The sequence below is a fragment of the Brassica napus genome, chromosome C8, assembly GCF_020379485.1.
Source record: "Brassica napus cultivar Da-Ae chromosome C8, Da-Ae, whole genome shotgun sequence".
Classification (NCBI taxonomy): Eukaryota; Viridiplantae; Streptophyta; class Magnoliopsida; order Brassicales; family Brassicaceae; genus Brassica; species Brassica napus.
Window position 1 is genome coordinate 35,044,049 of NC_063451.1, and position 24,689 is coordinate 35,068,737.

Consider the following 24,689-nt stretch of genomic DNA (forward strand, 5'->3'; position numbering starts at 1 on the left):
TCAGAAAACTTATATTTATATATGAAAATATTTGACAGTCACCTGATGGAATACAAACCATATAATTTAAGTGTTTATTTACGGTTCTAATTGGTGACCATTAAAATGATAATAGAATAAAGAAAAACAATGAATGCGAACAAAATAAAAAAAAACAATGAATGCGAGCAAAATAGAAAAAAAGGTTAAAATAAATAGTTATTTTTGCCTATTTCGTAAGGAATATTTTTAATCTAGTTCCTTAAAATGAAAGGAATAGCAAAAAATAAATATGTAACAAATATTTTTCATAAATACTGTAAATATTAAGTAATGAATAGGAATTTATTTTTCTCGTGAATTCCATTCCTTAGGTCACTTCTTCAGACTTTAGTTATTTACAATTATCGTATAATTTTCTCTATTAAACGAGAAGTACAAGTTTTATCTACTATAAAAAATCATATTAGGTCCACTTAATCAATTACATCTATTTAATTATTCACAATATCTACTAAATATATAACATTTCCAAATTTTGTAATAATTATAAGAATATTAGTATTAAATCAATCTTAACTGTAGATTTAAATTTTACTTTTAGTTATTACAAAATCTGTTGAGAAAAATCTAACAATATCTTACTAATTTTTTAATATCTTTTAAATTGATGCATGATTAATTTCGTAATTATTTATATAATATTATAATAAATTAATTTTAAATAATTTTTTTTTACAAAACAAAATAAAATAAAATTCTATGCTATTTTTATAAATTTTATAATTATAGTATTAATCATATTAAAATAGATTTACTATATGAATTAAATGAAAATTATATTAAATTGGTAAATTTATAGAATACACTTAAATAATATGATAGATGATCTATGTATAAAGTATAGTAAATAATATAACTAAATTACTTAAATTGAACAATGTATTTACTTATAAAATCTTACAATATACTAAAATAATAGAACTGCTAAAGTATATTTCTAAACACAACATGAAAATATAAATTATCCTAAACAAATATCATTTTATGGTATAACTAAATAAAATTTTAAAATGTATTGTATGTAAACTGTAATTTAAATATATATATATATTGAAGGAGTTCTCTATTTGATTATTTCATATTATGAATGTATTGTACCGAACTCGAAAAGTATATTAATATATAATAACAATTAATAACAAAGTAAAATGTATAAAAAATATGTATATATAAATAATGTCGAAAAAGAAACCTAACCAATAAGATTATAGAATTACACAGTATATAACACTAAAATGTAAATCATATATTTAAAACATTTACAATATATTAAATTTATACATTTATAAAATAAAAATTTATTCGGACGTACGGATCAAAATCTAGCAGGTCATCTATGCTTAAATATCTTCGTTCGCCACACATATGGTATTGTAGGTAGGCTTTGTATCTTTGTGGGGGCATTGTTCACGTGTATGTTTAAACTTGCATTTTGCTATGAAAAATTGAAATATATATTTCTTGCCAAACTTTTTCTTTAACATCTACCCTTTTAGTCAAGTGGTATCCATCCTTATATTATTTATATACGAGTTACAGAATATTCAAAGTGACCACAGTACTAAGAAACCAAGAGATATCATACAATATAACTAAAGAAACCAAGTTACATTTTTTGAAAGAAAAAATGGTTATCTGATTTTCTAGTTAGCTATTCTATTTTTTTGTAATAGATGTTAAAGTTATATAAAATTATAATGTTCTCATTGCATAATAAATTACATTACTTTTTCTTATATAACTATAACTTTTCGTAGAATAATATTACAAATTTCAGAACTTTCTTTTAACTTTGAGACAACATTAATTATAACTAATCTTCTGTTAACATTTATATGGTATTTAAGATTTTTTGTCAACGCACATATAATAAAAATTATAAAATTAAGCGGTAATATGATTTGAGTCATTTCCGGTCCTGCCGAATCTGATATACATGAAAAAAGAAAACATCCACTCTTCTCGCCTCCTTGGCAAGAGACTTTACACGGATGTTCCTTGAACTGGGTAAATGAGATATGCTGAAACCCGAAAACCCGTCTCATATAAAATGGAATGAGACTAGCTCGGAAGCAAGCATTGGCCAGTTGATTGGGTTAGAAATTATGTCTATCAAGCTGGAGCAATCTGTCTTGACATGCATCATATTAACTTGTAACTCCCATAAGCAGGTGATTGCCTATAGAAGACTTTCCATCTCTGTGTGTAAAACCGAGAGACTTTTACGACAGTCTTGAAAGCCAAGTCTTTCAACTCTCATGTGATCCATGTGTGTCCACTCGAGTCCACTGACATTGCCATGATCGACCCAAGACGTATCTATTTGGCAAGTCGAGGTTTAGGTTCCACGGGAAGAGTCGAAGTAGCAGCCGATGCTGGTGTTGCATCATCATCCTTCTCATCTTTGAGATTAGCTTTTTGCCAGCATGCCGCTTCGAGAGAAGCCAACTGAAGAGTGTATAAAGGTGAAACATCCTTTCTATTGAACACTTTCTTTTTTTTGCCTTCTAAATAAGATCTATAAGAAAAATATCAATAAGTGTTTTTAAGTAGGCCACGCCTATTTTCCTCCTAAACCAGAAGTCCATATTTTGGTAAACACATGTATTCGGAAAAAACTGGGAAGGGATGATTAAATTTTTTGTTAGATATACTGTATAGTGATTATGATTATCAATATATTTCAATTTAAATCTATATATCCTTCGTTTCAGCGATTTATTTATTTATTTGTAACATTATTTATAAAATTGCTATAGATAGCAAATTAATATATTTTATTTTACATGTTTTTGATAAAATGTATTTTTTTTTACATGCTGGACATAAGAAACTATCATGCCACATTAACCATAGATCTTCTATCCATTGATCAATATCTCATATGTACAAAGTTTAAGAGTATATATATAAAAAAGTAGTCGTACAAAATGTACGAAATATCAATATCTCACATATATGCACAACATTTAAAACTATGCTAAGACTGAATCACATCCAGGAATTTTTTTGTTGTCTTAAATCCAAAACTAAAAACATACCAATTTTTTGGTGTGGAAATTTTTATTCTTAGAAAGTTATGGTAATTTCGGAAAGAAAAAGATAAAAGCGATTAATCTATTTTGTTGTTATGTATGAAAATGAAATGGTGTTATGCACATTGGATTCTCCTATAGTAACTAAAACTAATTTTGGTAAAACTAATTTTGCTTACTTGAAATTAATTGATATAATAGGCAGATCATATTAATTTGGTCTGCAATAGTTGTAAACCATTTACAATCACTTAGGGGGTGTTAGTAGGATGTGAATTTTGTAATGATTCTTGCAATTCTCAAATTCTATTGTTATTGGTTAACGGATTCTAATATTCTTACTAAAATCTAGTGTTATTAGTATTATGATTGTTTAATGACTTATATAATCTCTTGTTATTCAAAAGATTTGTTTTTAATGATTCTATGATTCCATAAATCTAGTGTTATTAGGACTTGAATTCTAGACAATTTTACTCTTAAAACAAAAATTCAAAAATCTTGCATATATCCTCTAGATTCTTATAATTATCATGCTATAATATTTTCATAAACTTTTTAAATATTAATAAAAACTCTTTTAAACTATTTACAAATTTTAAAAAATCTCTTAACTTTTAAAATCAACTAATTTTACATAAATTCCACTCTCACCAACCCCTCCTTAATATATATATATATATATACTCATAAATTTCTAGAGATTTTTTTATTCTGATTCGAAAACACGTCTGAAGTGATCGACTCCTCGCTGGTAAAGTGTTCAGTGAAACCTCACTGTCACGATTATATTATAGCCGCTTCAAATTTTTGCTAAAAACATATATAATAGCAATTTTGGGTTTGAAATCAGTATATTTATAAAGAAAAAAAATATTTAGTAGTAGTAGTAAAAGAAGGTAAATTAAGTTGACACAAATTGTCAAAATAGTAATGTTTGTTCGAAAACATCAAACTACTGCAAATTAGGTGTTTTTTTGCCATCTAGATTTTATTAACAGGCCAAAGCCCAAAAGTAAGAAAATCCATACAACAAAAGATCCACACCTAAAAGTCCAAACCAAACGGGCAAAACAAAAGAGACAACATGGGCTCAGACCCAACAAGCTAAGAAGACAAATCGGCGATTACACACTATTGACATCACACGCGTGTTGAGAAAGACATGTGTTTAAACCTCAACAACGAGGAAGAACACGCGTCACAAAATCCTCCATGACTTCACCATAGAGAAAATGCCGGAGAAACTAAGCGGCGATTCACCGAAACAGGAACCACAATGCGACTCCTTCATCGTCTGATCTTCTTTCCACGGAGAGTGTCCATCGAGCGAGTCGAGATCTCATCCGGAAAAAACGAAGCCACCAAACACCTCATACACCTTCCTTGCCTAACTCCATCCATCGGAGAGCATCCATCGACCAGTGTCGAGATCTCATCCAATACACTGGAATTTCTAGAGGCTGAAGGAATCCAGAAACCAAATCACTACGAAGAGCCGGCATCGTTCATCTTTAAAGAAAAGGCAACAGAGCTTTAGCCAAAATCCGGCGACGCAGAGTTTAGAGAGCCTTCACCCCCTCTCTCCCCGGGGACATAAACCGACGACGGAGCTATAGAAACCTCCACATCTTGGAGTAAGAAATTCGGTCTGATAAACCGAAATCTGAAGGAAAACGTCAATCTCTCTCCCTCTTAGAAGACATGCACAGAAAAAAAAAGAAAAAAAAACACAAAAAAGAATGTTTGTGAAGCTTCTCAACTCACTGTTGTACCACAAAACTATCTATGTTATATTCGGTATAAAAGATATTAACAGTATGTTTGTAAAAATATTTAAAATATATATTTTAAAATTATACTTTTCTAATTTTTTCTTATTTTTTAATAATTCCTAGATCCAAGATCCAAGTATGCTGCATGCGTCTCGTCTATCAAATTTTAGAACGAGATTTTGTAGAACCAATATACAAAAAACATTCCAAAGACAAGAAAATTTAAAACGTTAACAGCTTTAATAAAAAAGGTTACTACAATATAAATATTATAATTAGAATAATATGTTTAAAATTTCTACGTTGAATTAAAGGGATAAATATTCTAAAGAGACCTAAAAATATGTTATGACTAAAAGGATACACAAAGATAAAAATGATCATAATATGATTTATTACAAAGGTAAAAACATTTATACTCATATCATATACATATATAAATAAAAATATTAAGTATCATACATATTATATACATACATATTATACATATTTGTATTAAAATAAAATATTCAAAATATTCAAAACTTTTTTCAAAATTTTTGGTTTTAAAACTTAAAAAAGAATTTGATTTTTTCCCCAAAAATAGACAAGATTTGGCAGCTACTCAATTTTCACATTCGGATTATAGAAAAATGATTACTTCATAACATCTGACCTCTGTGATTTTTTGAAATTATGAAATTACTTATGTATATTACACGGTCGATAGAATATTTGGTTAAAAATCACCTGGTTGACCCCTATAAATCAAGATCAATAGCGGAATCATGAAAGATTTTTACCCGTGTCAAAATATATATACTTAAAAGGAAAAAAAATAAATAAAAGCTATCAGCGATGGTATTTGAACCATGGTTTAGGGGTGTCAAGAGGGACACTTAACCACCAGAACTACTGAATTTACATGTACTTTGTGAACAAAACAGAATATTTAGAGATTTAACGGGTGTTAGATGACATCCCATCTTCATACATGGATCCGCCACCGAGAGAGAAAAGTTATTTTTTTTTTTAAATTCTTTTTTTTCAAAACTCCTTTTCCAGAAATATTCTTAAAATTATTATTTTAATTTTATAACTTAAATTTTGAATCTGAACTCGAATCCCTAAATCTTTTACCTAATCAACTCTCTAAAATCTAAGTCTTAATATAGGGAAAAATCTTTGTTACCTATTTAATACTAAAACTTAGGTTATTTTAATTTTTAGAAACTATTTTTGTATAAAATTGTTTTTAGTGCTATCTTACTGTATTCCTCCTCCTCAGTTGAAAAATTATATGAATTTAGTACGTCAACTGCGACCCATCTTCATAAGTAACCTTTTTCTTTTGGGTGTAAAAGTAATCCTCTCTTGCGCGCAACAAAAAGAAAAAAGAAAGAAAGGAAGATTGTTCTCGTCTCCGGCCAAGAAACCGATCATAAAATGAAGGATTACTCCAAGATCGGCGGTAAATCGACGATGCAGAGAACAAGCCGACGATTGGAAGGTACCGCCATGGGCTCCACAGTCTTCGATCTCAAACCCGGCGTCGGCATCGGACCTTTCTATATCGGTATGCGGTTTCTCTCAAAATCTCTGCTGGTTTTCTTTAGTTTTGGAACTCGAGGATCAGTTGACTTGGAAGATGACAATCGGCATCGGTTTGCGATCGGCGATTGCGTGCCGTCTTAGGATTCTTCGATTGCGTATAGTATTAGCAAACGCTGTAACACTGTTCAGCCTCCGATCAGTTTGACCGACGATGGTGTTGTTTCTCAGGAATGCCAATTTGTGATGCGTTTGGGAAAATAGAGCAGGATCCTAACGTATATGATGTTGTTCATGTCAAATACTACGACGAGGTTTGTACTCATCACTCTGCTTCGTTCATCTTCTTGTGTTGATGCTTCTTTTGGCTTGCATAGGATCCTCTGAAGCTGGATGTGGTTATTAGCTTTCCGGATCATGGTTTTCATCTTCGCTTTGATCCCTCGTCTCAGGTACTTCTCTACACAATGCTGTGCTTCATACTTGTTTTTGATCTATTGTCTTGGAAACATTATCCTCATTTACTCTTCTTTTTTTTTTGTTATTTAAAGATACACTCTAGTTTTAGTTATTGTTCTTCCAAATTTGTTTGCAGAGGTTGCGCCTTATTGAGATATATGATGTCAAGCGGCTCCAGATGCGTTATGGAAATTCTACGATTGGGTGAGTTAAAAAGTTATGAGTTTGGTGTAGTTTACTGTTGTAATGACTGTCTTTTTTTTCTTGTACTTCAGAGGTCCATCAACTCTGGCTACGTTCGTGGCTGTTTATGCACTTTTTGGACCCACCTTTCCCGGGATTTATGATAAAGAAAGAGGGATTTATGCTCTGTTCTACCCGGTGAGCAAGAGATGATAATACGGTCACACTGTTCTTCCATTTATGTATGAATTTTTTCTGTCAATGTTTATCATTTTTAACGATCGCAGGGGCTATCTTTCGAGTTTCCAATTCCCGACCAGTACACGGACTGCTGCCATGATGGAGAAGGTATGCTCTTCTCCTGATTCCAAGAGAAATCTGTTTATTTTTTCTTTATCTCTTGTCCCAATATCTGACTTGTCTCTTTCGTCTACATAGTGGCGCTACCATTAGAGTTTTCAGACGGCACCACACCAGTTACATGCCGGGTCTCTATATATGACAAATCAAGTGACAAAAAAGTTGGTGTGGGAAAACTGATGGATAGAGCTTCTGTCCCTCCTTTGGCCCCTGGCAGCCTTTATATGGAAGAGGTTCACGTCAAGGTGTGGATTTATGTTTTCATTTACCGGGGGTTAACTTCTATTATTAACCATGATTAGCAGTAAGCCACCTCCTAACTCTTCGCATGACTTCCTTACATATCTATGCAGCTTGGGAAGGAACTATACTTTACTGTCGGAGGCCAGCATATGTCTTTTGGTGCATCACCACAGGTAAAGTTAGTGCCTTTCTTATTGTGCATCTTCTTTGGAACTCATCATTTCGTGCTCCGTACAGGATGTTTGGACTGAAATAGGACGACCATGTGGGATCCACCCAAAGCAGGTGATCTGTGCCCGTCTCTCTAAACTTGTTTGCTGTAAATCGCTCACAGCTGCTTACATTAGCTTCTCTTGCTATCTTGCCTGCATAATATTTCACAGTTAGTTTCCCATTTGGACATTTGGGTTTCTGCTTCTAATGCTGTACTTTGCCTTCCAGGTAGATCAAATGGTTATTCATTCCGCGTCAGATCTACGACCAAAAACAACTCTTTGTGGTGATTACTTCTACAACTATTTTACTCGTGGTTTCGACATCCTGTTTGACGGCGAGGTAGGCAATTCGTCAAAATGAGTTAAAATGAGTTATTTTTTCCATCCATGACTGACTCTTACCTTTTTACAGACTCACAAGGCTAAGAAGTTTGTTCTGCACACCAACTATCCTGGTCATGCTGATTTCAACTCATACATAAAGTGCAACTTTGTGATCTCTGGTAAGTGATGCAATGCAACTGGTAGCAGCTTCATGCCAATTAATTATCCTTTATGCAGATGTGTGGTGTGTCTTATTTTTCAATAAAACTATACTTTATTGCTGCTTTCAGTTGGAGAGGGTGAGACAGAAGCAAACAGAGGTGGAAACAAGATCACTCCAAGCACGAATTGGGAGCAGGTTAAGGTAATTAGTTTCAGATCAAAGTTATACAAGCATACAGGAAAATGATAGGAAGCGAGTCTATCTTAGGCCTGGACCAACCCTATTGGTCATAATTGTGTGGAAGCATTGAGGAAATAATCAAAATAACAGCATGATTATAACTGAAAATAGAAGTGTTAACAAATGAGTAAGACATTTGTGATGAAACCTTTGCTTTCACCTTATAGGAAGTACTCGGGGAGTGTGGCCCAGCAGCGATTCAGACACAGGGCTCAACTAGCAACCCATTTGGATCGACATACGTGTATGGCTATAAGGATGTTGCTTTTGAGGTGAAGGATTTTTCTAGTTACCGTAATTCAGTAATTGATATCCTTGTGTAGATTGTTAGACGAAGCTTTAAAGTTGGGTTAATATTTTGCAGGTGATGAAGAACGGTCATATAGCCACCATAACTTTGTTCCAGTCATGATGTGCGTCTACCTTCGAGGAGGTATATGTCCCTTGCTAATTCTTCATTAATGTTCAATTTTCCCGTAGACATATATTTTGGAAGTTCATGTGTTGTATATTGATTGCTGAATGAAAAACTTCTCCCACATCATGTGAATGATCAATCTATTTGTCTTTGTAGGGGGGTGCTTTGGCTCGAGAGGCTATCTTCTACCACAGAACTGTGTAAATCTCTAACGTCAAACGCTGCATGCTATCGATATTACCCAAAAACTTTTAAAATGTCTGAAAAAATTGATGTACAGTTGTTTAGTTGATATCAAGTTTTATAATAACAGTTACTCTGGATATTATTTCCATTCATTCCGTCTAATATGATTACAAACATCTTTTACTTGAATGAATGATATAAGCTTGTATTCAGTTGGGAAAGTAAAAAAAAGCTCCGTCGAGTATCCGAACCAGCTAGACTACGAAGGAATGGTGAGAGTTTAGTGTTCTCTATTTAGTATAAACAAGACACAGTGAAAAGTAAAAAAAGAGCTCCGTCGCCGGGATTCGAACCCGGGTCTCTCGGGTGAGAGCCGAGTATCCTAACCAGCTAGACTACGACGGAATGTTGAAAGTATGGGGTTCTCTTATTATTTAGTATAAAGAAGATACAGTGAAAAGTAAAAAAAAAGCTCCGTCGCCGGGACTGGAACCCGGGTCTCTCGGGTGAGAGCCGAGTATCCTAACCAGCTAGACTACGACGGATTGTTGTTAAAAGTGTTTTGTAAGAAGAAAAATATACAAAATATATTTCTTGTGCAGGTAGGTCTATCCGTGTGCGAGCAACGAAAAGGAAAATTGTTTTTCATCGGCGATACCGTCTCTTCGAGTCTACTCTGGTAATCTCTTCATTTTCTCTCTTTTTGTTCTCGAAGCTGCTTCAAATTTATAGTATTAAGAATTGGCTTTTGGTTAAATCCCTGGAGATGCAAGAAGTTGAACTTTATAATATCGGATGTTTTTAGCTGCGCTATTTGTGCAATTGGTTTAGCCACCACTGTTTACGGTTTCTCTTTTTTTTTTTGGATTATAGGGATTGAACTTGGTGCTGTAAAGGAAAAGCTCCGGTCTTCTTTCCCCGAGATGATGACTGCGTCTGGGCTAACCGTAACTTCGTCCAGGTTTCACTTTCGCTGGCGTACATCTCAGAGAAGCTCTCAGGCTTTTACTCTTATTGCCACACTGAATCGTCAAGATGCATCATCAGCTTCCCCTGTTCTTCAAAGGTTGTTTTGGAGATTCTTTGATTAAGCATGTACTAGTTCTTTCTCATGGTTTTGTCTTTGATGTTGCATAGGGCTTGTTTGGCACTTCCAACACAAAGAAACAATGCTATGATTGCCCGTGCCATGAGTTCTTCCTTTGGTGACGTGGCAGACGATTCAACTGGTATATATATACATATCTCTTGCTTATACTTGTAAATGGTTCTTCTCTTGCTACTTGACATGCTTTCTAGTTGAACTTGTTGTCAGTAATAGAAGCAAAAAATGATTAATCTTCCATTTGGTTCAGCTGTCTTCCCTCGGATCAATGTCAAAGACCCATACAAGCGGCTTGGGATAAGCCGGATGGCCTCAGAGGATGAGATTCAAGGCGCCAGGAACTTTCTCATTCAGCAGTACGCTGGTCACAAACCCAGCGTTGACGCTATCGAATCAGCTCATGACAAGATCATCATGCAGAAGTTCCATGAGAGGAAGAACCCCAAGATCGACATAACGAAGAAGGTGCGAGAAGTGAGACAGTCCAAAGCTGTTAACTTTGTTTTCGAGAGGTTCCAAACTCCTGCCACTGCTTTCCTTGTCAAAACGGCAGTCACGTTTGCAGTTCTCGGAGCTCTTACCGTTCTGTTCCCGACAGAAGAAGGACCCACTCTGCAGGTTTTGTTATCGGTGATAGCTACGTTTTACTTCATCCACCAAAGGATGAAGAAGAAGCTCTGGTCTTTCCTTTACGGGTAATAATCGCAAAGCCTTTGCTACCTTCTTGATTTTGGATTCGAAACTGATTAGGTTGAACATTGTGATGAAACAGGAGTGGATCTTTCATCTTCTCGTGGCTGATTGGGACTTTCTTGATGGTGTCTGTGATCCCACCCTTCATCAAAGGACCAAGAGGTTTTGAAGTCATGTCTTCGCTCTTAAGCTATGTTTTGCTTTGGGTCTCTTCGAGCTACCTTAGGTAGCATTCTAGCTCTTTTTCTTAACTTCTTATCTCGGATATGTGAAAACACACACTATTAGAGCATTGCATTATCTTCATGTGGCATAGAGAAAAATATTTTTTTTGATCTTGGAGTTTGTTATTTCGCTGAGACTTCCACTGTTTGTGTCTTGCGTTTGCTGGCTACTTCATACATTTTCTCTATAGATAAAATGGATTAGAATCTGTTAAGTTTTGTATGATTTTAGTTCAGAAATAGTTGGTAAGAATAAATTAATCTATGTTCATTGGGCATAGTGACATTTTGGCACATTCTCTAGAAAAAAATGGTAAGTTTCTTAGGCATCTCAAACTAACATATGCATCAACAACACATTCCCCCACTTGAATCATTTTGTACTATTCTACTTGAATCATTTTGTACTTTGCATTATGTTGAACTTTTATAGGTTCCATGTCAATATCAATGTGAGATTCCTAACATATCCTTTAGACGTTTTAATAAGTGTAACGACTAATATGCGGTTTCGAAGCAAATTTTGGATTACATATAAATGATTTCGTATGTTTTCTGTTTTGGCTAAAGTCACTTTTTGTTTTAGAATTGTATATATATTAAGTTTAGTGGGTATATATATACCATAAATATGTACCAAAGACTAAGTTTAGTGGTACATTAAGATTATCTACTTTACATGTACGTTTAAGATTATTTGATTAGTTTATCTTCCTTTTTCGAACGGTATATACAGTTTACTTTTTAATAATAAAAAATTTATAGAAAACACTAAAATATATAATTTTGTGAAATATTTTTTTCCAATACTTAACTTATAAAGAGAAATAAAAATTCATCAAGGGTTAGCTGTAATATTATGGTGGTAGAAATCATTGCTTGCAGAGTAAAGCAATTTCTTTTTGTGGTTGCGATGTGATGTACCATTTTGATTGAAATAATGTGTGTTTAGGCCAATGATTGTGATTTATCAACTTAAAAACTGATAAGAGCACCTCCATTAATTGATACTCATTATCTTAACAGTAAAATTAAATAAAACTTAAGAAAATTAAGAGAGAGACAAGGAAAAGTATATAAAAAATAATACTATTAGATACCCTTAAAAGCTTATGATATCACATGTCTTTTTTAATTGGTTCAATTTATCAACAATAATTAATTTCAATTAGATAATTAAATTAATATTAAAATAATTATATTTTTTTATTTAAAAACTCTTATTTGAGATATTTACTAATAAGGTTGCTCTAATAGACCCAACACTGATTACAAAGTTGTTTTTATTTAATCTTCCTCTTCAATCCAAATCAAGGTTGAATAAATGTTAATTATTATTCTTAGGAATATAATAAATATATTGTCTAAAGAACATTTATGATTCTCTTGTGAAATCTGTGGATAATCAAAACTTTTTCATATGTTGGCAGCATATATATGGTCAATAATAATTGATGAGGGATCCTTGGAATTTTGCAACTGGTTGGCAAATTTTGCTTATTATTGTTTCATTTTAGATTATATTTAACATTAATACACATTTAAATTCCAAATTTTAAAGAATTTAAATTAATTAAATAAAATTAATTCAATCAATAAAAACAAATCCAGTATTATGTAATTAGTAGCAAATATCAAATGACATTAAATTCTTATCTAAAACAATGGAAATTAACATAATTCATTTTGGAGTAAAAATAATCTTTGACAAATTGTATGATTTGTCAGCAAACTCTAGAACCATTTAACGAAACAATAATAAAAATAGCTAATGCTCGTTCTTTCTTTAGGGGGGCGCTAATTATAATTAGCGAATTCCTAAATCCGCAGCCAATTTAACAGCTACGCAAATCCGATTCTCTTTCTCTTTTTCAATTACCTGATTTATCGCTCTAACGAGCGTAATAGGTCTACGGAAGAATCTCTGCTGTTTGATCCCCTCCTCCGTCGGTACACCGTACTGCCCCGAATCAGTTATTGTCACGCTGAGGTTAGAATTTCGTTTTGATTGTTCTTATTTGACGAGCGTGGCATGTGTGTTAAAACGCTTTGCGGTCCACTAGAACTATAAGGCACGTATTCTTGTTGTGAATTTTTGAATTTGTCGACGTTCATTGATTTGAAAAGTTCCAATGTGAGATGAATTACTTGGATCTTACGGCTAAGATTGTGTTGGATTATTTTGCTTTGTTGTTTATTGGAAGCAGGTATAAAGTTCACTGCACATGGAGTTACTCAACATTCTTGGCTCCATATCCAACAACATTCTGCAGAAACTTCTGTGAAAATCCTTGCAAACTTATTATTATCAATTCCCCCCCAAAGGTAATTGATATCTTTCGTTAATAATAATAGATAGAGACAATGTTCTTCTACCTAAGACACGAAATTAGATAAAGTTCATTACTTGAGTCGTAAGCTTCAATGATTGAGCTGTCTCATCGTTGTTAATTTACCTTCTCTCTCTCTCTCTATATATATATATATATATATGACGTTGGTGTTGTTTTTTTTGTGCGGGTTTCTTTTGGGGGTAAGATGAGGTGAGGGATGAAGATGGCTACAGGAGAGGATCAGATGCAAGGATCTAGCGGGAGAGAAGAGAAGATTTTTGTTTCTGTTCGTCTGAGGCCATTAAGTGTCAGAGAAAGGGTTAGGAACGATGTGGCGGATTGGGAGTGTATTAATGATGAAACGGTCATATACAGGAGCCATCTTTCCATTTCCGAGCGTTCCATGTACCCCACTGCCTACACATTTGGTAAGACTTGCTTACTTTTGTCCAGCTTCTTGATAAAAACGTAATCATTCTTTTGCTGAGCTTTCCTATGCCTCTAGACAGAGTCTTTGGCCCTGAGTGTTGTACCAAGGACGTATATGATCAAGGGGCGAAGGAAGTGGCTCTCTCTGTTGTTAGCGGGGTTCATGGTAAGGCATTTCTAGTACTTCTTTCTACTCTTTATCTACTGTACTGGCTCATCTTGGATACACGTTTCAACTGGTTTCAGCTAGTGTCTTTGCATATGGACAAACAAGCAGTGGAAAGACATACACCATGAGTGGAATTACTGATTACGCCTTGGCCGATATTTATGACTACATTGACAAGGTGAAATTAACTTTATGATAAGACTCGTAGTTTTCGATTCTATTCACTAACTTTCGCCTTTTTCAATTGTGCGTTTCTGCAGCACAAGGAAAGAGAATTCGTTCTCAAATTCTCAGCCATGGAGATCTATAATGAGTCTGTAAGAGACCTCTTGAGCACAGACACTAGTCCCCTCAGAATTCTAGATGATCCTGAGGTACAAGTTGAGATTGGCTCATTATTCTTAACCACTTATGGAATTGGTTATGGATATAATTACTTTGCTGGTCATTTGCTTTCTTGACAGAAAGGGACAATTGTTGAGAAACTAACTGAAGAAACTCTGCGGGACTGGAAACATTTTAAGGAACTTTTATCAATCTGTATAGGTATTGATTCTAAAAACGTGTATGTACATTAATACTTTTGATGTTTAGCATCCATTTGACTAGGATCATCTAATCTTTGCAGCTCAACGACAAATTGGAGAGACAGCTTTAAATGAAGTTAGTTCCCGCTCCCATCAGATTCTGAGATTGGTAAGGCATTAATCTGGTCTACATTAAAGATTTCACGCTTCTTTTCTGGAACTTATTTCTGACTGATCTTTTACAGACGGTTGAAAGCACAGCACGTGAATATTTGGCGAATGAAAAATTTAGTACACTCACAGCTACAGTGGTATGTAGTTTGAATTGTCCGTCATAAGTTATCCTGTTAAAAAAGAGGAAATGAGTTCATAGGTTAGCTAATTATCCTGCAGAATTTTGTTGATCTTGCGGGAAGCGAGCGTGCGTCTCAGTCATTATCAGCTGGCACAAGGTTGAAAGAAGGTGGTCATATAAACCGAAGTTTACTAACACTAGGAACTGTCATTCGAAAGCTAAGGTTAGCCTGTGTGACACCTTTAGTTTCAATGAAGTTCCCTGGTTTATGACACCTTAGTCTGCTCTTTATTCTTCGAGTTTTGAAACAAATTTCCCTGTCTTTATTGATTGGTGAGCTGCTCGTCATTGTCTTTGATTGAGTTTCCAAGCTGAAACATATGAATATTACCTAGTTGTGTTGCGTTACCAAATTTTTAGCAGCTGCTACTAACTTGTGTGCTTTCCTTTTACATTACTAAATTATATCGTTAGCTTAATGCAGTAAAGAAAAAACTGGGCACATTCCATTCAGAGACTCAAAGTTGACACGCATACTTCAGACGTCGTTGGGAGGAAACGCCAGAACTGCTATAATCTGCACCCTGAGTCCTGCAGGAATACACGTTGAGCAATCAAGAAACACATTGTTATTCGCAAGCTGCGCAAAGGAGGTGGCGACAAATGCACAAGTCAATGTCGTCATGTCTGATAAAGTCCTGGTTAAACATTTACAAAGGGAGTTGGCTAAACTGGAGAGTGAGTTGAAAAGCCCTCGTGAAGCTCTTGTTGTGTCTGATACAACTGCATTGCTGATGGAGAAGGACCTTCAGATTGAAAAGGTACTGCCATTTACTTGAATCAACCTATCAAGATATCTTAATCTTAAAACCAGTTAAAATACAATTTCTTGGAACGACCATAATTATTATTACCGGACACTGTTAGCTGCATTCATACTGGTGATGTAAATCCTTTTCATGATCCATTCACTCTAAAAACTTCATTCTCTTTCATTATTTACAGCTAAACAAAGAGGTGTTCCAGCTAGCACAACTGTTAGAGCGGGCTTATTCTCGGATTGAGGATCTCCAACAAGTTACTGGAGAAACACCAAGAAAAGAGATATTATCAACAGACTCAGACCATCCAAATGTACGTCATTTTCATTTTTGAATATTTACCGAATCAACTGTTTGATTTATAATCCCTTCTTGGTATTTGTACAGGTGGTTCTTGGACATCAATACCCCAAGCTGCGGGTGCGCAGTTCTTGGGAATCTCTAAATATAACACCAGAAAGCCCTGCTCATCAGTCTAGTATGATTTCCCCACAATCAACCGAGCACGGTTCTCACGAGAATGTCTTCCAGCTTTCAGACTTTAGGATAGAATCTGGTGCTGGTGCAACTAGCCCGGGGAAACGCCTCTCGTTTGTAACTCCTGTGAAATTCACTAAAGTTCGACTTAATATTCGTGAGGCAGAAAGTAAAAACGAACCGCAAATTCAGAAGGAAAAATCTGTAGATCAGTCTTGTGTTCATGAGGAGAGACTTCATGAAGTGGATGAACCAAGTGAGGTGGATTCCGATGATACTTGCACGGAACTTCGATGCATAGAAACAGAGTCTCCCGGTATCAGCATGTATCCAGAGCCATGTATCCTTCCAGTATGTATACCAGATTCAAAGAACTTAATACCACCAACGGAAATTGAAGAAGAAGAAGAAGTAAAGGAAGTCAGTGCTGTCTTTGTCCAACCAAAAGAAAAAAGTGAACCCGCTAAAGTCTCTCCACTTTCTGTTCTCTCACATCCACACTCTGTCACTATGTCTCCTGAAAAGCCTTATGATTGGCATCTTGAGAATGATTCACAAACGGTAAGAAACATGGAGCATAGTGGAAGCCAAAGCTGCGGAACAAGCTTTGTATCAAGTTCTTCCTCTGCTTTGTATGAGTACGAGAGAGATGCTAACACACCAACAAGGTGGTATCAGAAAGAAAGAGCTGAGAGCAACCTGAAACCGTCCAACATCAAGAGGCCGCCATTACCAAAGCATCTTAGCCAAATGAGCATGCCAGCAACTTGGTTTGAGAAAAAGAGAAAGCCATCACTGAATGCCTCACAGGTTTCTTCCTCTAGCTGTAGAGGTTCCATCAGCCAGGATGAAGGTGAAGAGACTGGTCGTCAAAGAGACAAGCGAATCATTCATTTATCGGTTAGTTTTACTAACTTGGTCACTCAGAGCTTGCTTTCCGCTTACCTATACTTGATACGACATTAAAATGTTGTCTTTATGACAGATGGATGACATAGAACAGAAGTTCTTGGCGCTGAGATCACCAAAGAGTTTCAAGGACGCTGCAGTGGACCCCATACAAGACTATTTAACTTCGCCACTGAACTGGTCGTTGGAGTTCAACAGACTCGAGATTGAGATAATAGAGCTGTGGCATGATTGCAACGTTTCCATGGCACACAGAAGTTACTTCTTCCTTCTCTTCAGAGGAGATCAGAAAGATTGCTTGTACATGGAAGTAGAACTCCGTAGGCTCAAGTACATCAGAGAAACCTTTACCAACAATACCAAAACTATCGAAAACGGACGCACTCTTACATCAATGTCCAGGTACATCTCTTCACATAAAGCACCTTACCTTTGTTTGAAATGTATTTTTGTTTTAACTGTTTGGGGCTGTGAAACAAAACAGCTTGAGGGCGTTGAACAGGGAGAGGTACAAGCTGAGTCAGCTGATGCAGAAGAAACTGAGCAAAGAAGAGAGAGAGAACCTGTTCTTGAGATGGGGAATTGGGCTGAACACAAAGCACAGGAGGCTTCAGCTGGCGCATCGTCTATGGTCAGAGAACAAAGACATGGAGCATGTCCGAGAGAGCGCCTCGGTTGTGGGGAAGCTGATGGGGTTCGTAGACATGGATTTGGCGTCAAAGGAGATGTATGGCCTCAACTTCTCTATTAAACCCCGTCCCAAAAAATCAAGCCTGTGGAAACGGAGCGTTTTGTCGCTCTCTACATTGTAATTAAAGAGAAAAAAGGGGTCAGATATCAGAAATCCAATTGATTCAGTTGAAAGTGGTGTAGCTTCTAAGTGAGAGGTACACTCGCAAATGTAAATTTTGATTTGGGTCTGAGACTGAGAGTCAGCGATCTGAAATGTAACTTCAAAATGCCAATTCGCTAAAAATGTGTTGACATTTGTCTGTGTTTAGCTGTTTGCTTAAGAGTAGGGACTCGTGCAGGTTAGCTTTTACGGAAATCATCCGTAGCCAACGTAGAGCTTTGTTGACATAGAGGTTTGAGCCAAGGACAAAACTATGCTCCCGAAAGGAACCAAATACAGATATAGTAGTTTCTTAGGCAGCAGGTCCGAGTGAATTACCCACTGAACAATCTCTTTGCCTTTTAATTTGCATCTTTGCACACTATCATGCAGACAGGAGGTTACAGAAACAAGACAACAAGTCATAGTAGAGCATTTTGTTTCTGCTGTAAACACTTTTGAGTGCATAGTTTTGTAGATGTAGTAGTTTCTTAGGTGTAACTCCTGTCTGCATGATAGTGTCTTTTTCTTCTCACTTTCTGTTTCCAAACCTTTTCTGTATTCAAAAGTAAAGTCTGAGCTTATATAGATTAGAGCCAAGTATCAAGGGAAAAGTAAAAGAGAGAAATTTTGTTTGATGAAACTTTAGGAGATACAAAGACTAGAAAGAACAGAGGACGATGCCCTTTCATACCAAACTCACTTAATAAAACGACAAGAAACAACAAAACAACCCATTAAAGGCAAAAATAAATATATTTTTTTTAGAAAGAAAAAAAGAGAGAAATTTTCGAAATCTATAGAAGCCGAAACTGAATCAAGGCTGCTGCTGAGCATCCATGTAACCAGCATCAACAAGAACTTTCTCCCTCTTAGCAAGGGCAAGATCTTCATCAACCATCATCTTCACGAGCTTCTCAAAGCCCACTTTCGGCTTCCAACCCAAGACTTCCTTGGCCTTGCTCGCATCTCCTTTCAAGTTATCAACTTCAGAGGGCCTAAAGTACCTCTTATCAATCTCCACATGATCCTTCCAGTTAAGCCCCAAGTACCCAAACGAAACCTCGAGAAACTCCTCAACCGTATGCGACTCCTCCGTGGCCACGACGTAATCATCCGCCTTATCCTGCTGCAGCATCATCCACATGGCCTCCACGTAGTCCCCCGCGAACCCCCAGTCTCGAGAAGCCTGGAGGTTCCCGAGGAAGAGCTTCCTCTGCAAGCCGACCTTGATCCTCCCCAAGGCTCTCGTGATCTTCCTCGTCACGAAGTTCTCTCCGCGGCGCGGAGACTCGTGGTTGAACAAGATCCCGTTACACGCGAAGAGACCGTAGGCCTCGCGGTAGTTAACGGTGTACCAATGCGCAGCGACTTTTGACGCGGCGTAAGGAGATCTGGGGTGAAACGGCGTCGTTTCGGCCTGCGGAGGCGGAGTCGCTCCGAACATCTCGGAAGATCCCGCCTGGTAGTACTTGACGGTGCGACCGCTGTCCACCGTGTGAGATCTGACGGCTTCTAGGAGGCGGAGAGCGCCGGTGGCGACCACGTCGGCGGTGTAGTCAGGGATCTCGAAGGAGACGGCGACGTGAGACTGCGCGGCGAGGTTGTACACTTCGTCGGGCTTGATCACGTCGATCCAGCGGCGGAGGGAGGACGCGTCGGAGAGATCGGCGTAGTGGAGCTTCATCAGAGCCTTGTCGGCGTTGTGCGGGTCGATGTAGATGTGGTTGATCCGCTGCGTGTTGAAGTTCGACGATCGGCGGATCAGGCCGTGGACTTCGTAGCCTTTCTCGAGGAGGAACTCCGTCAGGTACGATCCGTCTTGGCCGGTGATCCCGGTGACCAGTGCTATCTTCCTCCGCATTTCCTCGGATCTGGCTTCGTTGTTTTCAGACGCCATTGGTGGTTGTTTTTTTGCTTTTGAGATCTGGATTTGGTCGGAGACACCAACGCGTCGGCAAGCTTCTGTAATGAAAATTGGGCTTTCAGTTTTGTTCGTTTAAATAAGACATTGTCGGAGATCAGAGGTTGAAGACGGAGGGGGTATTATGGTCATTTGATTATTATGGTCAATCAGTTATCGTTTGTTTCTTTATTTGATTTAATTGCTGTCTCATGAGATTTGTTTCCATAGTTAAGAATCCTAGGCACGTTACTTACTGGTTTACGTGTTCTTTTTCTGGTCAAACCCATGAATGCTTTGATATGGAATTATCTTTGGTAAACTAGGACCAAACAAAGAAGCTTCGTTGCTCGAAAAAAAAAAAACAAAGAAGCTTCAAATCATTTGCAACTTTATGCAATTTTTTTTAGAGAATTATGATAACTAATAAAAAGGTACTACAAGGAAATAGTCAAAAAGTAACATAATAACATAATGTATATATACATAACACTATGGTAAAATAAGTAATCAATCTTTCAATTTTGGTTAGTTTGCAATTTAGTCTTGGTAAATTTTTTAAAATACCATCAAATAAAGAAAGTCTTATCAAGAATTAGGGTGGGGGGGGTAAGGAAGATAGCAAATATTTTGTGGAAAAGTAAAGAAAAAGAAACTTCTTGGGTCGTAGATAAAGAGAGGTAAGCAACGACAATGATCCGAGATGAAACAACGGCATACAGTTTGATAGGAAGAAAACGAGTTGGATAGAGAAAAGAAGAAAGCGAAATTCAGTACAATACAGTTTGATATTATTTTCTAAATTACATGTTTTTCTTTGTATCCGAACCGGAGACGATCTCTTATATATAAATATATATATGAGTTTTCAGCTTATGCTTTCGAAAACCTAAGACAAATAATTTTTTTTAATGATATGTCAGAATACAAGATAAGAAACGAAAATAGAAGCTAATAGCTATCATCAATGCACAAGCCATCCAATATGCCACCAGAAAAACCATCAAAGAAATAGAAGATAACGATTGAACTCAGCTTATATATGATCTACTCAAACCTTTTAACTATGTTTTGGTTGTTCAAGTGTTATGAATCATGTTGTTTCTTTTACTATGTCTTGAGAACTAAATTTTGGAACAACACTTGAAAACAAGTTCTTAAACTATCATAAGGACAATCCACATTTTTCATCAAAGATTGTTTCCTGGCCAAAACATCCAATTTATTGAGTTGAGCTGTAGCCTAGTGCCTAGATAAAGCATTATATAGGCGGTGCGTGGAAACCTATGGGGTTCATTTGACACCACAAAAATGTAATAAATTGAACTTTGCAAGCTGTAATTATTAAACGACACTAGCTCATTTGGCTTGAAAGCTAGTCTATATATGAACCCACAAACACGGGATCAAATCCCTTCATTGACATTACCAACACTATGACCCCGCATAAAAAATTTCATGGGTAAGCCCCTGCTCATGCATGAATCCTATATAGAGGGAAGTCTCTATTCGGGTGAACGAGCACTCATCCTGCAGTTAAGACTATTGCTTGATATATTTGGACACATTAGGTGTTGTATTTGTTACATATTAAAACTAAATTATATCGGTTAACTGTGCTAAGTTCGAGTCCATGGACTTATGTGTTTAGCATCTCATTGAGAGACTCCTTTATTAATCACTCTTCTTTCTTCTCATTTTTAGGTGAAACTAAGACAAATGTCATAATTATTTATTGGGAACTCAATCTTTGAATTTTAGAGAGCATATGTTAATCTCCATGCGGGTAGTTATACACATAAGATATCAAATTCAGTTTGGATCTAAAAACATGTAACTTATACATATGTAATATGGATTTTAAAATAAACCTAGTTCGTCCATTTGCATAATTATTTGAAATGTTACTTTTATAAATTTAATTTATTACTTTTTACATAACTTTTAATGTGTTTTGGATTTTTAATGCTAAAACCACTCAACTAAGTTTGATTAGTGTAAAACACCCTGAAATAAATATTTACTAGTAACATCCATTTGTTTTGCTGATACTGTAGACTGAAGGTTATTTATTAAATAAAATTAGTTTGAAGATTTTCACATTAGATCTTTGGTTCAAAGATTTTATCCGAACAAGGAGTTTTAGTGTTGAAAATAATTGTGTACGAGATGCATCATCCTCACATTGGTTTACTTGAAAAATACACGATAACCCATAGTGAAGGATGTTAGCATGCATCTTTCTAATGTGTACTATTGGTATGAGTCAGTAGGTTTGCGTGAAAGATCCAAAAATCCAAAATTTAAGTTGAATCCAAATCAAGAAAACATGATTTTTATCTTATCTTAACTGTAAAATATAAGAATAAATTTTGTAGGATGGTGTAAAACATATTTGATCCTAACTGATTATCAATCGATCAAGTCTGAAAGAATAGCGCAAAAAAAAACTAAAAGATCTGAATAACCCGAGAAAACTCAAAAACTGAACTAAATTCTTCAAATAAATATTTAAAACTTAAATAACTAATTCAAATGATCAGTTACATGTTTATGTTGGTATAATATCTAAAAACACTTAGATCTTAAGTACTATTAACTCAATCTAAAATGAATTTTAATCCAAAATATTATTTAGACATAATTATAAATATATTTACATTCAAAATAGTATTAACAGACTCAGCCGAACATACGTAAAACCACAATGAAACCTAAAAAGAAAATTTTGATTTAATCTTGAATAGATATTTGAATGTCTACACAAATGATGCTAAATCATATTATATTTTTGAAGGACAACAATGTTTTAAGAGATTCAGATGTGATGTGAATTTTTATGTTCAATAACAAAAACAAGCAATACATAATCTTCAAAGAAGACATACACCAATGGAAAAGAAAAGACAATATTTACTCATATGAACTTCGTTCTTTTTTCAAAAAAAAAATGGCTTATTTATATTATATAAAGGTCATTTTACCTATTTTGAATCTAACCCAATTATAAAATACAAGTTACAAAAGCACTACAAGAAAACATAATCTTAACGAGGGCGGTTTTCCTCGCTAATTCGTCGTAAAAGAGGCTTTACGACGAATTAGCGAGGAAACGTGTTTGCTCGTTACACGTCCGTCGTAACACATATTTCCTCGCTAATTCGTCGTAACTTAGCGAGGAATATATTTCGTCGTAAAGACGAAGTAGAACGATTCGTCGTAAAGACGTCGCTACAATTCCTCGTAAGGACGTCGCTACAATTCCTCGTAAATAACTCGAAAACAGTTTCTCGTAATCTACACGTAAATACCTTGAAATATTTTCCTCGCAAAATACACGTAATAACCACGAAATTATTTCCTCGTAAAATAGTCGTAAACATTTCCTCGTTATTTCCTCGTAAAGAATTCCTCGTAAAATACTCGTAAACTGTTTCTCGTCATTTCCTCGTAAGATTTCCACGTAAAGAGGTCGTACTTTAGCTACGAATTTACTTCGTTTTTATTATTTTACAGAATTTTAAAATATAATAAAAAAATAATTAAAATTATTTAATTTAATAATAAATTAAAATTCAAAATAAAAATAAATTCATATGAAAATATTTTATAAATAAATAAGTTTTGAATTTATATAATACAACAACAAAAAAAAAAACTAAGGGTCGTTCATCGCCCGGTAGAATTCATCACTCCTCCTCGTAACATCCGCCTCGTTATGTACGTCGTCGGATGACTCGCCATGAATGGGATGTTGTTGTCGCATGTTCCTCAACATGGACTCCCATTCCGGATTTGTGGCCGCAATAACGTCCAAGAAGCCCTCGACTCCACCCATACGAGATTTTGTCGCGGTCAACTCGTTACGCAGCTGAGCGGACTCTCTACGCAGCTCCGTGACTTCATCATCCCGTCGCTGACCGTAAGACGATGTCGCTCTCGGAACATCATTGACGGAACCAATACCCAACGTCCGTCCCTTTTTTTTAGGGACAACCTTAAAAACAAAAAATAAATATTGTAAGTAAATATTTAAAGTTAAATTAAATGATTAATTAAAAGTTAATTTTTTTGAAAATTTACCTCCTCGTAAATCTTATCCACTTCAAGTGTGGATAAGGTGACGGGTAATCCGTCGGTAGACTGCTGGGTCAGCTGAGTCTGGCGGTCTTCAACCCGAGCAACTACGTCGTTGTAGATTTGCTCGGACTTGCCATCTACAAATACGCCCGCCTTGTTCTTGTGGGTCCTCTCGTAAAGTTCCATAAGAGACGGGAGATGTCCCGTCTCTTTGGCCTAAAAAAACAGTTAAGAAAGTTAGAATAAATTAATATAATTATTAAAAAAATTATTTAATAAAATATTTAATTACCATTTCCAAACGGACACCGGCGTGGGGTTTTTGGCCCGTAGTGTGAAGCATCGGCCCGTTCCCGTGCTCATCGACCGTGTTACGGGAGTTAGAGCAAGCCTGGGCGATTCTAATCGAATCAGGAAGGCGCCAATAACGGATGAGGCCATCCCACACGTCCGTGGTGAGCTCAGCGGGTTTGCCACGCTCATACCCCTTCACGATCCAGTCACCCTTCCAGTTGGAGACCGTGTCCAACAAGCGAACTTTCGCTTTCGCGTTAAACTTCTTCCTCACCCTCTCAGTGATCCCCAAAGCCCAATTATATTTTTGCTGTTGGAAAAAATAAATTAACAATTAGTTTCTTAGAAAGTATATATATAAATCATGAAAAAATTAAAATATATATAATTAATTAATAGAAACTTACAGCGTAAATTTTGAACCA

The 24,689-nt window shown here is 35.8% G+C and overlaps 4 protein-coding genes and 2 non-coding genes across 7 annotated transcripts; 3 read left to right on the top strand and 3 right to left on the bottom strand.

Annotated features, from left to right (window-relative positions):
• Nucleotides 1-6,134: 6,134 nt before the first annotated feature.
• LOC106367712 (PHAF1 protein At3g51130) lies at nt 6,135-9,362 on the top strand. The gene is made up of 15 exons (XM_013807540.3): nt 6,135-6,407; nt 6,614-6,696; nt 6,760-6,834; nt 6,978-7,045; nt 7,117-7,222; nt 7,312-7,372; nt 7,463-7,629; nt 7,738-7,800; nt 7,865-7,912; nt 8,069-8,182; nt 8,255-8,345; nt 8,457-8,530; nt 8,737-8,841; nt 8,934-9,002; nt 9,144-9,362. Exons 1-14 carry the CDS (start codon nt 6,278-6,280, stop codon nt 8,979-8,981), a joined length of 1,233 nt encoding a protein of 410 aa, XP_013662994.1. The 5' UTR covers nt 6,135-6,277; the 3' UTR covers nt 8,982-9,002; nt 9,144-9,362.
• A 143-nt stretch (nt 9,363-9,505) lies between these two features.
• TRNAE-CUC lies at nt 9,506-9,578 on the bottom strand. The gene has a single exon. It is a non-coding gene; the product is annotated as a tRNA-Glu (tRNA).
• Nucleotides 9,579-9,645: 67 nt separating this feature from the next.
• On the bottom strand, nt 9,646-9,718 carry TRNAE-CUC. Its single transcript has one exon. It is a non-coding gene; the product is annotated as a tRNA-Glu (tRNA).
• Nucleotides 9,650-11,338, top strand: LOC106359817 (protein CHAPERONE-LIKE PROTEIN OF POR1, chloroplastic-like). Its single transcript, XM_013799479.3, has 5 exons — nt 9,650-9,852; nt 10,047-10,239; nt 10,311-10,402; nt 10,529-10,973; nt 11,051-11,338. Exons 2-5 carry the CDS (start codon nt 10,097-10,099, stop codon nt 11,199-11,201), a joined length of 831 nt encoding a protein of 276 aa, XP_013654933.2. The 5' UTR covers nt 9,650-9,852; nt 10,047-10,096; the 3' UTR covers nt 11,202-11,338.
• A 1,627-nt stretch (nt 11,339-12,965) lies between these two features.
• On the top strand, nt 12,966-18,141 carry LOC106367713 (kinesin-like protein KIN-7G). Of its 2 annotated transcripts, XM_048764532.1 has the most exons (15): nt 12,966-13,185; nt 13,403-13,507; nt 13,722-13,956; nt 14,034-14,123; nt 14,204-14,304; nt 14,387-14,500; nt 14,591-14,672; nt 14,755-14,822; nt 14,899-14,964; nt 15,047-15,171; nt 15,433-15,769; nt 15,954-16,082; nt 16,157-17,146; nt 17,232-17,557; nt 17,640-18,141. In XM_048764532.1, exons 3-15 carry the CDS (start codon nt 13,746-13,748, stop codon nt 17,965-17,967), a joined length of 2,967 nt encoding a protein of 988 aa, XP_048620489.1. In that variant the 5' UTR covers nt 12,966-13,185; nt 13,403-13,507; nt 13,722-13,745; the 3' UTR covers nt 17,968-18,141. The 2 variants fall into 2 exon arrangements, with proteins under 2 accessions (XP_048620489.1, XP_048620490.1); XM_048764533.1 differs by lacking the exons at nt 12,966-13,185; nt 13,403-13,507 and having other exon boundaries at nt 14,038-14,123.
• A 461-nt stretch (nt 18,142-18,602) lies between these two features.
• Nucleotides 18,603-20,171, bottom strand: LOC106359921 (GDP-mannose 4,6 dehydratase 2-like). The gene has a single exon (XM_013799574.3). The coding sequence runs from the start codon at nt 19,885-19,887 to the stop codon at nt 18,805-18,807; it is 1,083 nt and encodes a 360-aa protein (XP_013655028.1). The 5' UTR covers nt 19,888-20,171; the 3' UTR covers nt 18,603-18,804.
• Between the last annotated feature and the right edge of the window lie 4,518 nt (nt 20,172-24,689).